At 35.9% G+C, this 13082-nt stretch overlaps 1 protein-coding gene across 1 annotated transcript; it reads left to right on the forward strand.

Annotated features, from left to right (window-relative positions):
- The first annotated feature begins 5724 nt into the window (after positions 1-5724).
- On the forward strand, positions 5725-9982 carry LOC144448311 (patched domain-containing protein 3-like). The gene is made up of 2 exons (XM_078138498.1): positions 5725-6872; positions 7830-9982. The coding sequence occupies exons 1-2, from the start codon at positions 5867-5869 to the stop codon at positions 9866-9868; spliced, it is 3045 nt and encodes a 1014-aa protein (XP_077994624.1). The 5' UTR covers positions 5725-5866; the 3' UTR covers positions 9869-9982.
- Positions 9983-13082: the final 3100 nt, after the last annotated feature.

Genomic DNA, 13082 nt, shown 5'->3' on the forward strand with positions numbered 1-13082 from the left:
ACTGTGAAACAGTCTTAGTATGATGGCTCCAAAAATAGTTATTACTTCGACTTGATGATGGTGTATACATAGACAGCATGGTATTTGAAAGACGATGATAGCAATGTAGTGAATGTTATACATACAATTTGATTTGAGTGGTTTAAGGTTGAACTAAGATGCTGCGTTAGCTATCATATAGCCAAACGGCCCTAAAAATAGAGAAGACGAATATGATACGTTTAGTGGTATCATCATATCTATGGAAGCTCCTTCATATCAAGGCGACCAACCAATCTCTCCAATGAAACGAAGAAAACCTTAAGGAGATGGCCGCTAATAGTTCGTAGGATGGCGAGAAATGGTTGTAAGGTCGTCTTGTATAAAGTGTCTACAGGATACCACGTTTACAAGTGATCATCGTGACCCAAGTTGACCCCGCCTTGTTCAGAAAGTCGTGGATTGTCTTACTTAGTCATCGTGTACGTGGCATCATGACAATACGAAGACGATTCAAATCTGTCACCGAGAACTTGAACATGATGGAATTTGATTCTATATTGCCAAGTAAGTAATCTGAGGTAAGTTTTATTTGTTTTGTGTGCTGTGCAAATGTCGTCAGCAATACTTTAGGTAGCATTCCTGGTGTTCCTTAGTAGCTGAAATTATATACTTGGGTTTCGACTGTTGAGAAAACAAGGACGATTTCTTTCACAAGGTGAGGTCATTGTTGCTATGATCAACCACCAACACAGCGCTATCCGGTTGAGACCTCATATAACGAAATATGTCAAAAAAGCAGTAGTGCAAAGCATCTTCCCGCCAAAATATTTGTCGAATCTCAACTTTCTTTTGGCCTAAGTTATATTGGATGTCACTCAATTTATATCAAACTTGTGGTTTAAAAATGACAACATGAATGTATGTTTGATAAATTTGGAATCTGGATGTTATGTCTGGTACTACTAAGTTCTAGGGGTCAACACTAAGGTCAAATAAGAAGTATACAAATGAACGCCGTTATATCTGTTCGTTAAGGATGATATTTCTGTCGATGCGACAGTACAGAAGATACTATCTGAATTCCGACACTGAAGTTCGTAATTTTTCTTGTTGAAAATTGGATTTTTTGCTACTTACAATGTTATACGTTCATCATAAGTTATGACCTCGTTCGTATGTTCTGTCCTCGATCTCTGGGGTCAAATTGTTACTGTCAGTTGATTTAATCAATTGAAAGTTATGTTGATAATGACAGTAATTGGTATAAATGATGATAATAAATGTTGCGAATTCTTAATATTCGAGATGTTTGTCATCAAAGGGTGATATTTCAGGCAGTGGATATCACATTCATGACGGCGTGAATTGACCTGACCTCAAGTTAAACTATGTGTTACTCGGGGATGACACATTCCAGCGATGGAAACTGACACCATATTACGGCTTGACAAAAACATAAAATAAAAAGTTTAGAATGGAAGAGAGATATTATCATGAAATAACGCTAGCAAAACGTGCATACATTAACTATTCTCAAGGCAGATTTTGTAGATATGTGATTCTTCAACATGGACTAAGTTTAACTTGTTCATTATGGGGTTATATCTTGGTTGTTTTTTTCGTGGTTTTCATCCAATAATTTTTAATTTTTTAAATTTGATTCGTTTGTAATATTTATTTTCTTCTGTAAGTTATAGATGAGGTGAATGGAAATAATCTGAATTGTATACATTGAATATCTTTGAGTGAAAATATGACAACTTTTGATTTTTTCGCAATTGTGTGCTGTATACTTGTTAAGCAGGGTCATTCAAGGCAGGTTGCTGTCTGCCACAAAGATCATTACATATATGTTATTTGTTGTAAGTATAGTAAAAGTTGTAGGTGTCTGAATTTCATTCTTATTAATAACGAATGTTGTATACATTTAATTACTAGATGAATTTAAATGCTTTCATTCTGAACACCATATTGTATACAGGCAATTTAATCAAGGAAAGGGACATGTAACACATAATAATGATAATGATAAAATAACAATTTCTTTTGTTATTGTTTAACTGGTAAATTATCATTTATTAATAATAGCTACTGTGCTTGAAAGTGACATTCCTGAAGGCTGGTTTTAGGCAAAACTGAAGGTTGATGTAACATGATATCAATATGGCCTTACATAAATTACCAAAAGGTTGACTCACCACAGAACAAAACTCTCTTAATCTCCATCTTGTATAGTCTTTATAGTGTCTCAATACTGATACATTTCTTACACGATGTAGATATTTTGAAACAAGTCACCTACCCATGTAGACACAGTGTGCTGTACTTGAGTTGTCAACTATTATATAACAAAACTAGCAACATGATGAACCATGTACGATTGATACTGTACTTAACTACTCATACAATGATATTAAACGTTATGAAACTCGTCTAGGACAAATCTACTTGAATGTATCACTTTTCATACGTCTTAGGTTTACAATGAAGGTCGAATTAATTTTCTAAATAGCAATGACTTTTTCCTTTACATGCAATATGCATGGAACGTGAACAACAACAACAACAACAACAACAACAACAACAACAACAACAACGTTTGTATATATCATAGCACACTAGTAAAGCTGACGAAAAAACGCTAAACACCCTACATGGTGACATCAATTGATGTCAGTCCATTCCCACTATTTTCTTTTCCTTTTTATTGAAATCGTTGTAATTAGGGAAATACATATTTTCATGATATTTCAGATCACCGAGCGTCCGTAGTGTGAATGATATTATTATCCTGAAAATAACCAATGTGTATCTACATAATTAATTATAAATACATACATACATACATACATACATACATACATACATACACATACATACATACATGCATACATACATACATACATACATACATACATACACACACACACACACATACATACATACATACATACATACATACATACATACATACATACATAAATACATACATACATACATACATACATACATACACACATACACACATACATACATACACACATACATACATACATACATACATACATACATACATACATACATACATACATACACATACATACATACATATACACACACATACACACACACACACAAACACACACACACACACATACATACATACATACATACATACATATATGTTTATTGCATCAGGTCAACTGACCCATGAGCTAACAAGTCACAAATAAATAGACAATAACTATACATTGGTTATATTTAAACTTAGTGGAGAAGATACAAATTTGTGATTACATACATACATACATACATACATACAATATTACATACATACATACGTACGTACGTACATACATACATACATACATACATACATACATACATACATACATACATACATACATACATACATACGTACATACGTACGTATTGCATAAAACAAAGCGTGAAACGACTGACGCCAGTCTAAGACAAAACCCGTAGCTCGTGAAGTAGAATGTCACTTCGTACAACTCCTTATATGAATACTGTGCTGATCTGAACAAATTAAAAATATGCTACTCTAATACCGAAATGTATTTCATCACAACGTAACTAATTGATATTTACTAGTATTTACTAGTATGTCGACTAAATAAACGATGTCATGCCTGCTTTTTGGAACCGCGATACAAACTCTGAAATGAATTGAAATAAGTATCAGGAGACAAACTATATAATATGTAAACGTTTATAGGTGTCACATATGTAAATTACCTGACTTTTGTCAAGTTAAATAAATACATAAATACATAAAATAAGAAACCTGTCAACTTTAGAGTGATTTTATGATTATGCCAATATACATGAACCAATACTGGATAAGGTACATGTAAGTATTTGAGGACAGAAACATGATACAACAAATTTGACTATCTAACTTAATATCTTAGTGATATAGAATGCCTAGTATTTTTAGGCCATGAATGTTGCAAGTCAATATTGTCTGATTGCGGAGTGCACACCAGTCATTACTAATAGTAAAGTGTTGGTTTCGACGTGTATACCGACCGGTATATTTTACATGTACTGTTGAAAAGCGGATCTAAATCACTCACGTAATTATAAACCACAATTTACGTCATTAAGTGTACACCGCTGACCTCTTGAACTGACGCTTTCACCTTTTTTCGAAGTTGTTTCGTCGAATAGAATGAGTTATTGTAAGTAAATACTTGGAAAGCAGGAGTCACTCCTCTGACTTTACACTCTTGACCTCCCTTTTCTTTTGAACAAGGAAGAAAGAATTTTTTTTGTCCCAGTGTAATGAGGTCATAAAAACTGTTTCATGACTGCTTACTGTTCTGAACTTCATTATGGCAACAAGTTCAGAACTGCATAATATCAATATATGTATATACTCGCCGCGAATACGATTAAATCAAGTAACTACATTAATGTTTGTATGTGTTCGTAGTTAGAAAACAAACTTGCTATTTTTGCTGTAGGTTTTTATTTTCATAGTAATTCAACAGAACTAACATTCTAAACTATTTCCTAATATCAAAATTAAGTGCATACCCAGCTAGTGATGTCATAGAATTGTTCTAAATGTAGAAAGTGCACGTGACTACAGGTACAGACAATAGAGGGACTGTACAAGTCTCAGCCTCATGTGGTTCTGATGTAATGTTATAATAATACACGCTTACTTGCGCACTTTCTCGTGATTGGTCCACCTGGCATACCAGTAATTACACGCTGACTGCTGTTTGAAGTTATACTGTTCATGTAATGCATGTAGCTGCGTATTGTACCCTATAGAGAAACAAATCTATAGCGCAAAACAATATTGTACTTAATACCATTATAATACTATGCCACTAATTTTCAATTGCAACGTTTGATTTGAGTTATACACACCTAAGGCGAGGATTACCGGTACCCAATTAGTCTGATACATTTCACATATAGTTGGTCTATAGACTTTTGTATATAAGTGTCAGTTGAATTAAACTTAAAGTATATCTATCCATGTTCAAGTTGTATTTAGTTAATTAAACCATGCGATCTTAATAAATAAAAGCATTTTCTTCTTCTTTCAATAGTTCGTGTTTCTTTCTATTCCGATTTCTTTCTTTCGGACAGATATACGGAAGAAGGAAATAAAGCTGTTCGTCTAGGGTTACGTATCCGTAAAGTCTATTCATAAAATTTGTATAGAAAGCTTTAGTTGGACACAAATACTGGTAACCTGTTTATATGGCAATTTGAGATCACCAATAAAGAACCTGTTATGAATCTTTGGATTTAGTTGTCGTCGTGGATTTTAAATTTAAACTTGTTACTGATCAGACATACGAACGTTCGCCAATAATTAACCAATAGAAGATAGAAGATCATCGAAAAAGCATTTTTAATGAATAAACGAATTTACATAATTTATGTAAATTAACATTGAGAAATGATTACTAAATTATTTCAATTTAGTAAATGCACTGACTCAAGATTTATACGAGAAGTAGTCACTACTAGTAGAAATGTCGCCCTCTATTGATTCTAGTGAGAGTGTAAAATAATATATTATAATATTATTATTTGATCACGAGTGAACTCGAGAAATTAATTATTAATGATTTCATGGAAAGCGCACGATTGCGTTGATGTAGAGCTAGGAATAGACATTTCACAATTTGGTCACACGCTAGCTCATGTTTACCTGTTCTCATTGTATATATCTACCTGTCAACAATAAGGAAATGTATTTTCTATTAATATTTCGACACTAATGTCGGGATAAATAAGGACAAGTAGACAGTGACATCATCGTTTATTTACATACGATCAAGAATCCAGTATTGCGCACAACTCTCACTGATCAGCAACATCAACTGTAAACAACATGGCGTGCAATTTTCAGTTCGATTGCATAGAAAAGCGTTTAGCTTTACTTTTCTATCGTCATGGCAGATTCATCGGTCAACACCCTTTACCGTTCCTCATCATTCCAGTTTTAGTCGCACTTGGACTTGCCTGTGGGATGGTGTTTTTCACACAGAACACTAACGTCGAATACCTGTTTACGCCAGAGGATAGTCAAGCGATGCAAGACCGAGTGCGTGTAGAGGAACTATTTTCATTTGACGACAACGACAGGTTTCAAGGATTGAGACAGACAACATTAGGTCTGTATGGACGTTTGATTTTGACTTCTACTGATGGCGGTGATGTAATGAGAGAAAATATTCTGATTGAAATTTTGAAACTTCATGATCACGTGATGGATATTAATACAACAGAGAACAACAACATTTATCAATACGAAGATTTGTGTGGAAAATGGAAAGGTGACTGCAACCAAAATGCTATACTTCAAGTCCTGAACTTTGACGCTACAACCATAGATGCCATCAACTTCACGTACCCAATTCATTCAGTAAATCCGACCGTACAAGTCTTCATAGGCAGTGGTCTTGGCGGGGTGGACTTGCACGATGATGGAGAAACTATCAAATCAACTGAAGCCATGCAGCTCTTTTATTTCCTGAGGCATAGCAGTGTGGAAGAAGACAAACGAAGCAAGGCATGGGAGATAGAATTCTTAAACAAGATGGCTGAATATAAATCTGATGATGTCAAAATTGCATATTTTACATCACAGACGCAAGAACTCGAACTTGCCGAAAGCAGTCTGAGTGTAATTCCCCGCTTTTCCATAACGTTCAGTGTGTTGATTACCTTCTCTATTGTATGCTGTGTGATGGCTGATTGGGTACGTAGTAAACCATGGTTAGGTCAGCTTGGTGTACTGTCTGCTGGGTTGGCTGTCATCTCATCTCTTGGTTTGTGTAGTTATTGTGGTCTACCATTCATCAATGTAGTCGCCTCTATGCCATTTCTGATTTTAGGTAAGTTTTCCTTCATACATATTATGGGCTATAAAATATTTGTCAAATTTTTGAGACCGGCTGGAGGATTTATCCCTTTGTGCTACACAACTAACTGAACCAAATTTGAAGATATGTAAACAGTGGTGCAGCAGATATTGCTGCCATAGCAACAGCAGCAGCCGCAAAACAACACAAACAACGACAACATTAAAACCAAAAACAACAACACATCCACTACATGTATTACCACTGGTCCATTATTATCACCGATGTACTACTTCTATTAGAGAAGACTGCAGTAAATGAATACAATTTATATCTGTATACGGAAACTGTAGGTATTTATTCAGTTTGTATATACTCGACATCCGGGATCAATCCCTTGAACAGTGTAATGGACAATTCGTGGCCATTCAGATGTTATATGGCAGTAATTACTTACAGTCACGTGATTATGTATCACAAGTACGTTCGGTTGATTATGATCCATGCTACACTTCCTTTTCAATATATTGACGAAAACACAGTTTCCATTATCAAATTGTTGAATACGTTGTGAATTAAAATTTAATTCAAGAAAAAAGACAATTGAAGCTTGCAACTTTGTTTTTATCTCAGACTAAATCGTTAACTTGATTTATATCTTAAAAGTTGGCTTTTCCATCCATGATATAAAATCATCACAATCGCAAATGAAATAAACTTATTTTGCAAGACGTACGTCTTTAACTTCAAGTTGAATTTTCTGACCATGGTATTTAATACTTAGACTGTAAAATACGGTACATTGTGTCAGTCTTCTGTTGTGGGTGCTGGTTGATAGGTGTGGCACTACAACTCGTATCTTACAGTCTAGGTATTACGTATTACGTATATCACGTACATGGTTTGATATTCAACGGGTTGTCATGACGTCACAGAGGTCGCTTCGTGATAATCAAAATCAAAATGGCTTTTACTGTCTTCATATTATAGGTATTGGTGTGGATGACATGTTCATTATGATCGCAGCATGGCGTCAAACACCTCCAAATGACCCCGTTGAAGAACGTATGGGAAAGGCATTCAAAGAGGCAGCTGCGTCTATCACAATTACCAGTATCACAGACTTTCTGGCCTTCTGTATCGGTGCGATCACGTTCTTTCCATCGGTTCGTATATTCTGTTTTTACACCGGTATCGCTGTGTTATTTGACTACGCCTACCAAATTACGTTCTTCGGTGCGTGTATGACGCTGATGGGACGTCGAGAAGCGGCTAACCGACACTGTATGACGTGCATGAAGGTACGACCGAAGGAAGAAGTCGGGGATTCTCCAGCCTATAGGCTCTTCTGTGCTGGAGGGTCGTCTGAAAAAACGCCACCGAAGGTGGAAGATAATGAACACTTCTGTACGAAGGTATTCCAGCGATTATATGGTCCTTTCATAGTCACTCTGCCGGTGAAAATAATTACCGTGTTGGCCTTTGTGGTTTATTTGACTGTCGCTATTTGGGGGTGTCTACAACTCCAGGAGGGTATACGATTGAAAAACCTTGCCAACGATGACTCATACGCAGTACAATTCTACAATCTAGAGGACGAGTACTTCAAGGTGTACGGGCCAGCAGTTACCATAGCAATAAATGATGAAGTTGACTATTCTGACACCTCCGTTCAGAATGAGATTGAAAATGTTATCAGAGATATCGAAGAAAGTGATTATTTCCATGACAACAAAGCAGTGACGCAGTCATGGTTGAGAGACTTTCTGCGATTCATGAATGTTACAGGTTTAACCTACACCGATTATTCTACTTTCGTTTTAAATCTCAGAAATTCGTTCCTGACGTTACCACTTCCATACGAAATTGACATCAATTTCAGTGAAGACAATACAAGTATTACGTCATCAAGGTTCTATGTTTTCTCTAAAGACATGAGCACAGCAAATCGTGAACGTGAAATGATGATTGAAGTCAGACATATTATCGAGAAGTCTGACATCAAACTGATCGCTTTTCATCCCGCGTTTGTATTTTATGAGCAATACATTGCAGTGTTGCCAAACACACTACAAAATATTGGCATCGCAGCGGCAGCCATGTTTGTAGTGTCACTGGTCTTGATTCCTCATCCTATATGTTCAATATACGTCACTGTCGCTATAGCAACAATTTCAACTGGAGTTGTCGGCTACATGACATTATGGAATGTAAGATTAGACTCTATTTCTATGATCAACATAATCATCTGTATCGGGTTCAGTGTTGACTTCTCGGCACACATCACGTATGCCTTTGTCATTGCCCCACACGAATCTCGTGACAAACGAGCCATCGAAGCATTGCACTTACTCGGTTGGCCGATACTACAAGGAGCTCTTTCGACAATTCTCGGAGTCGCAGCGTTGGCAACTTCAGATTCCTATGTATTTCGGACATTTTTCAAGACTATGTTCCTAGTCATACTTATCGGGGCATTTCATGGTTTACTTTTCTTACCTGTCTTCTTGACGTTGATTGGTCCATGTAAGCCGACACGTAAGACTGAAAATGGCGCCAAGAAGAATCATGAACGAGAGATGGAATCGTACATCAACCCGGCACTGGTGATTAATGAGAAGGGCAAGTTGGGTGATATTAATGAGATGGGTCTAGAAAAAGTCAAATTAGGTGATATTGAGCCCACCACAAGCGTCTCAACGTCAAACCCAGGTACTTCAGAAAATGAAACACGTTTGCCTGGGACAGTGACTCCAACAGAAGAAAAGATGGTATTAAAGTCGCCAACGAACGAGGAAGAACGAATGGAAAAATTAGGTAACATAGAAGAAGACACAGATAGTATTATCGAAAAGAAGGTAGCGTCAACCAATGAAAGGGCAGATATAGGATTATCAACTTCAGATGAAATATCGGCACCTGGAGATATCACAGCCGAACCGACAACTCAAGACGACACAGTGAAGAATGAGAAGGCAGACGACGAAAAGATGGAGGCAATGGAGAGTCTTACAGACTTAGATCAATAGATGGAGGCATTGGAGAGTCTCATAGACTTAGATCAGTAGACCTCATATTATTCATATTATTCGCCAAAATGTCTTTAAATGCAAATTTCGAAATTGAAATTATGTAAGAGAGAGAGGGGGGGGGGGGCTGTAAGGAAGTTTGTATGAGGATATCTTATAGTCACAGTATAAGCACCAATATGACAACATTGTTCAACCAGTTCTGTTTTTGGCCAACATGCCAGTATCCGCATCCATTAACTACATGACAGTTTCCATAAATGTTCACAACCTCGCAGCTTTGGGTGGCCTGTGTAATGATATGTATGACGCAGTATTTCAGGTATGCATTCATACCTATAAAAAGTTAATGTATGTATGGTCTGTTGACTTTTGGCTTGAAACGTTTATGTTGGTGGTTCACATTGTTGAACCTGACTGGATGATGATAGCTGGGATGGGTCTTTGTATCCATACGTAGTCTGGAGCAGAGAATGGGCTAGAAATAAATGATGCTGTATGTGCAATGCAATTCACAACTCGCCTCCTTTAAAAATGTCATGTATCAACAAATTTCAGTTAAAAACTCGATTTTAAACGAAAACTTTAACAAAGAAAGACATTTACAAAATCAACATCACATTTTGATATAAAACGTGAATTTAGCGTGAATGAGGAATCACTGTTCCCGTCTCCATAATAGACATTACATATCGGATTAATATTAAAATTGGGATCAAGAAAATTGACGGCGCTATGTACCGTTGACTCTGCACAAAATAATAGTATTATGTAATCGTTGCGTTTTGTAACTTGAGATCATGGCGCTAATGAACTGGACTGGAATAATAAACTTTTAACAAATAAAAACAATAACAACCAATAAAAACTAAAACAAAAAACAAACACACAAAAAAAGCACATAGTACTAGCCCAGACTAAACGTTTATTTCTTTAAGGCTGCATGTGTACCTAATGGTAATACGGTACTATCAATCACGTGAGCTCTCAGTATAATGGTCCATTATGTCAGCATGTCTTGTTCTATGTCTGGTCGGAAATTGAACCATGCATTACGTGAATTATTAAAGTACCAAGCCGATTAGTGAATAGCAAAGTAATATGGACTCAGCTTGAGGTCAACGAACAGACTTGTACTCAGTTTACATAATATCACACGTTAGTATTTGAACAGAAAATTTGTTTTATTGTACATTTCAATTTCAACTCTATACAGGCACTATATCACCGTTTAATATTACAACAATCGTGACATAATTGTGATTATTATTTGTAAAACTTTCAGCTTACCCTAGCCAGGAAATATATATATAGAAGCTATGAAAAAAAGCTGATGTGTTTTATCGTTAATTATACAGAACAAGAATATAGAACAGTGAAGCAGGCGAACAACACAACAGTACTCAACCTAGGGAGTTGAGGGTAGGGTTTAATAGGTTGGGGATAGGGAGTTGAGGGTTGGGTTTAATAGGTTGGTATAGGGAGTTGAGGGTAGAGTTTAATAGGTTGGGGATAGGGAGTTGAGGGTAGAGTTTAATAGGTTGGGGATTGGGAGTTGAGGGTAGAGTTTAATAGGTTGGGCATATAGAGTTGAGGGTTGGGTTTAATAGGTTGGGCATATAGAGTTGAGGGTTGGGTTTAATAGGTAGGGGCTAGGGAGTTGAGGGTAGAGTTTAATAGGTTGGGGATAGGGAGTTGAGGGTAGAGTTTAATAGGTTGGGGCTAGGGAGTTGAGGGTTGGGTTTAATAGGTAGGGGATTGGGAGTTGAGGGTTGGGTTTAATAGGTTGGGCATATGGAGTTGAGGGTTGGGTTTAATAGGTAGGGGCTAGGGAGTTGAGGGTAGAGTTTAATAGGTTGGGGATAGGGAGTTGAGGGTAGAGTTTAATAGGTTGGGGCTAGGGAGTTGAGGGTTGGGTTTAATAGGTTGGGGATAGGGAGTTGAGGGTAGAGTTTAATAGGTTGGGGCTAGGGAGTTGAGGGTTGGGTTTAATAGGTTGGGGATAGGGAGTTGAGGGTAGGGTTTAATAGGTTGGGGATTGGGAGTTGAGGGTTGGGGAGTTGAGGGTAGGGTTTAATAGGTGAGGGATAGTATTAGATAAGACTCCTTAACTGTTTTATAACCAGGGTTTATTTTTGGCAACAAATAGCAACTATTTAATACATAACCCCTCTCAAACACAATATAAAGTTGTACATGTCTTCATCATAATTATCTGTAACACTCCATATATCTAACTGAAGCAAATTATTCTGCGTGTACTGTAGCGTGTACAATATGTACATCATCAACCAGGTACTTGTTCAGTTATATATAGTAGACAGTTTATTGCGATGGACTTAGAGAAAATGTAAAAAAAAAATATAAAAAAATGTTTATCATTCATTTTATTCATAGGAAAATGGTCCACTTTCATAAATTTATAATTTAATTGTTTACCAATGGTTTGACTCATGTAAGATATACAATGCATTCAGCTTAAAAGACATCACATTATTATTAACGTTGTGCGTGTCAAATGTCTTGAAGAAAATAACACTTTGAAAGAAATTCAATGTCTACAACTCTTTCCATAGCTTGCATAATTAATGATATGAAAACATATAACATATTTATCATGTGATGTGCTACTTGATGTCAGTCGATAGCGAAAATAATCTTTGAAGTGAAATTTACCTATGTTATTTATTGAATAAACTATAACTAGTAAACCGTAAAAAAATATGTAAGCAAAGGGAACAAAAAATAATAATGAAAAGAAATAGTTCAGCAAATCAATTTTTTATATTAAAGGATTGACAGACAGACGTTTGATATAATATGTGCAATGAAAACATAATTTAGTTTAATTAGACAAGATGACAAAAGAGGTATTCGTTTGGACTGTTTTTGTACTATTATTGTATTTGTATAACCAAAGAAATATATTGATTATTTATGAGCGAAGTTTCAGAAAAAATACTTGATCTAATTTCTTACTCAGATGTGTATTTTCTGAAATAAGTAATTATTTTGACAATGTCATATCATATTGAAGAGCTTAGATACAAAACCAAAATGTTGTAATGTCATATTTAATAAAACTTACTTAAAGTCACTCGTTTACCCTAATCAACATTGTTTGAACTTTTCATGATTTTGCTGAATGTGGAGGGATGATTGACTTTGGTCACAATTGCAACATAACTTTCTTTTTGTCAGACCAATTGAAAAT

This window comes from Glandiceps talaboti, chromosome 17 (assembly GCF_964340395.1).
Source record: "Glandiceps talaboti chromosome 17, keGlaTala1.1, whole genome shotgun sequence".
NCBI lineage: Eukaryota > Metazoa > Hemichordata > Enteropneusta > Spengelidae > Glandiceps > Glandiceps talaboti.

What these genes read in the sequence shown, in the direction of transcription:
- LOC144448311 (XM_078138498.1), top strand. Translation starts at nt 5,867, where the DNA reads ATGGCGTGCAATTTTCAGTTCGATTGCATAGAAAAGCGTTTAGCTTTA. An exon ending in TATGCCATTTCTGATTTTAG is followed by an intron (nt 6,873 to 7,829) that starts GTAAGTTTTCCT and finishes TTCATATTATAG; the next exon opens with GTATTGGTGTGGATGACATG.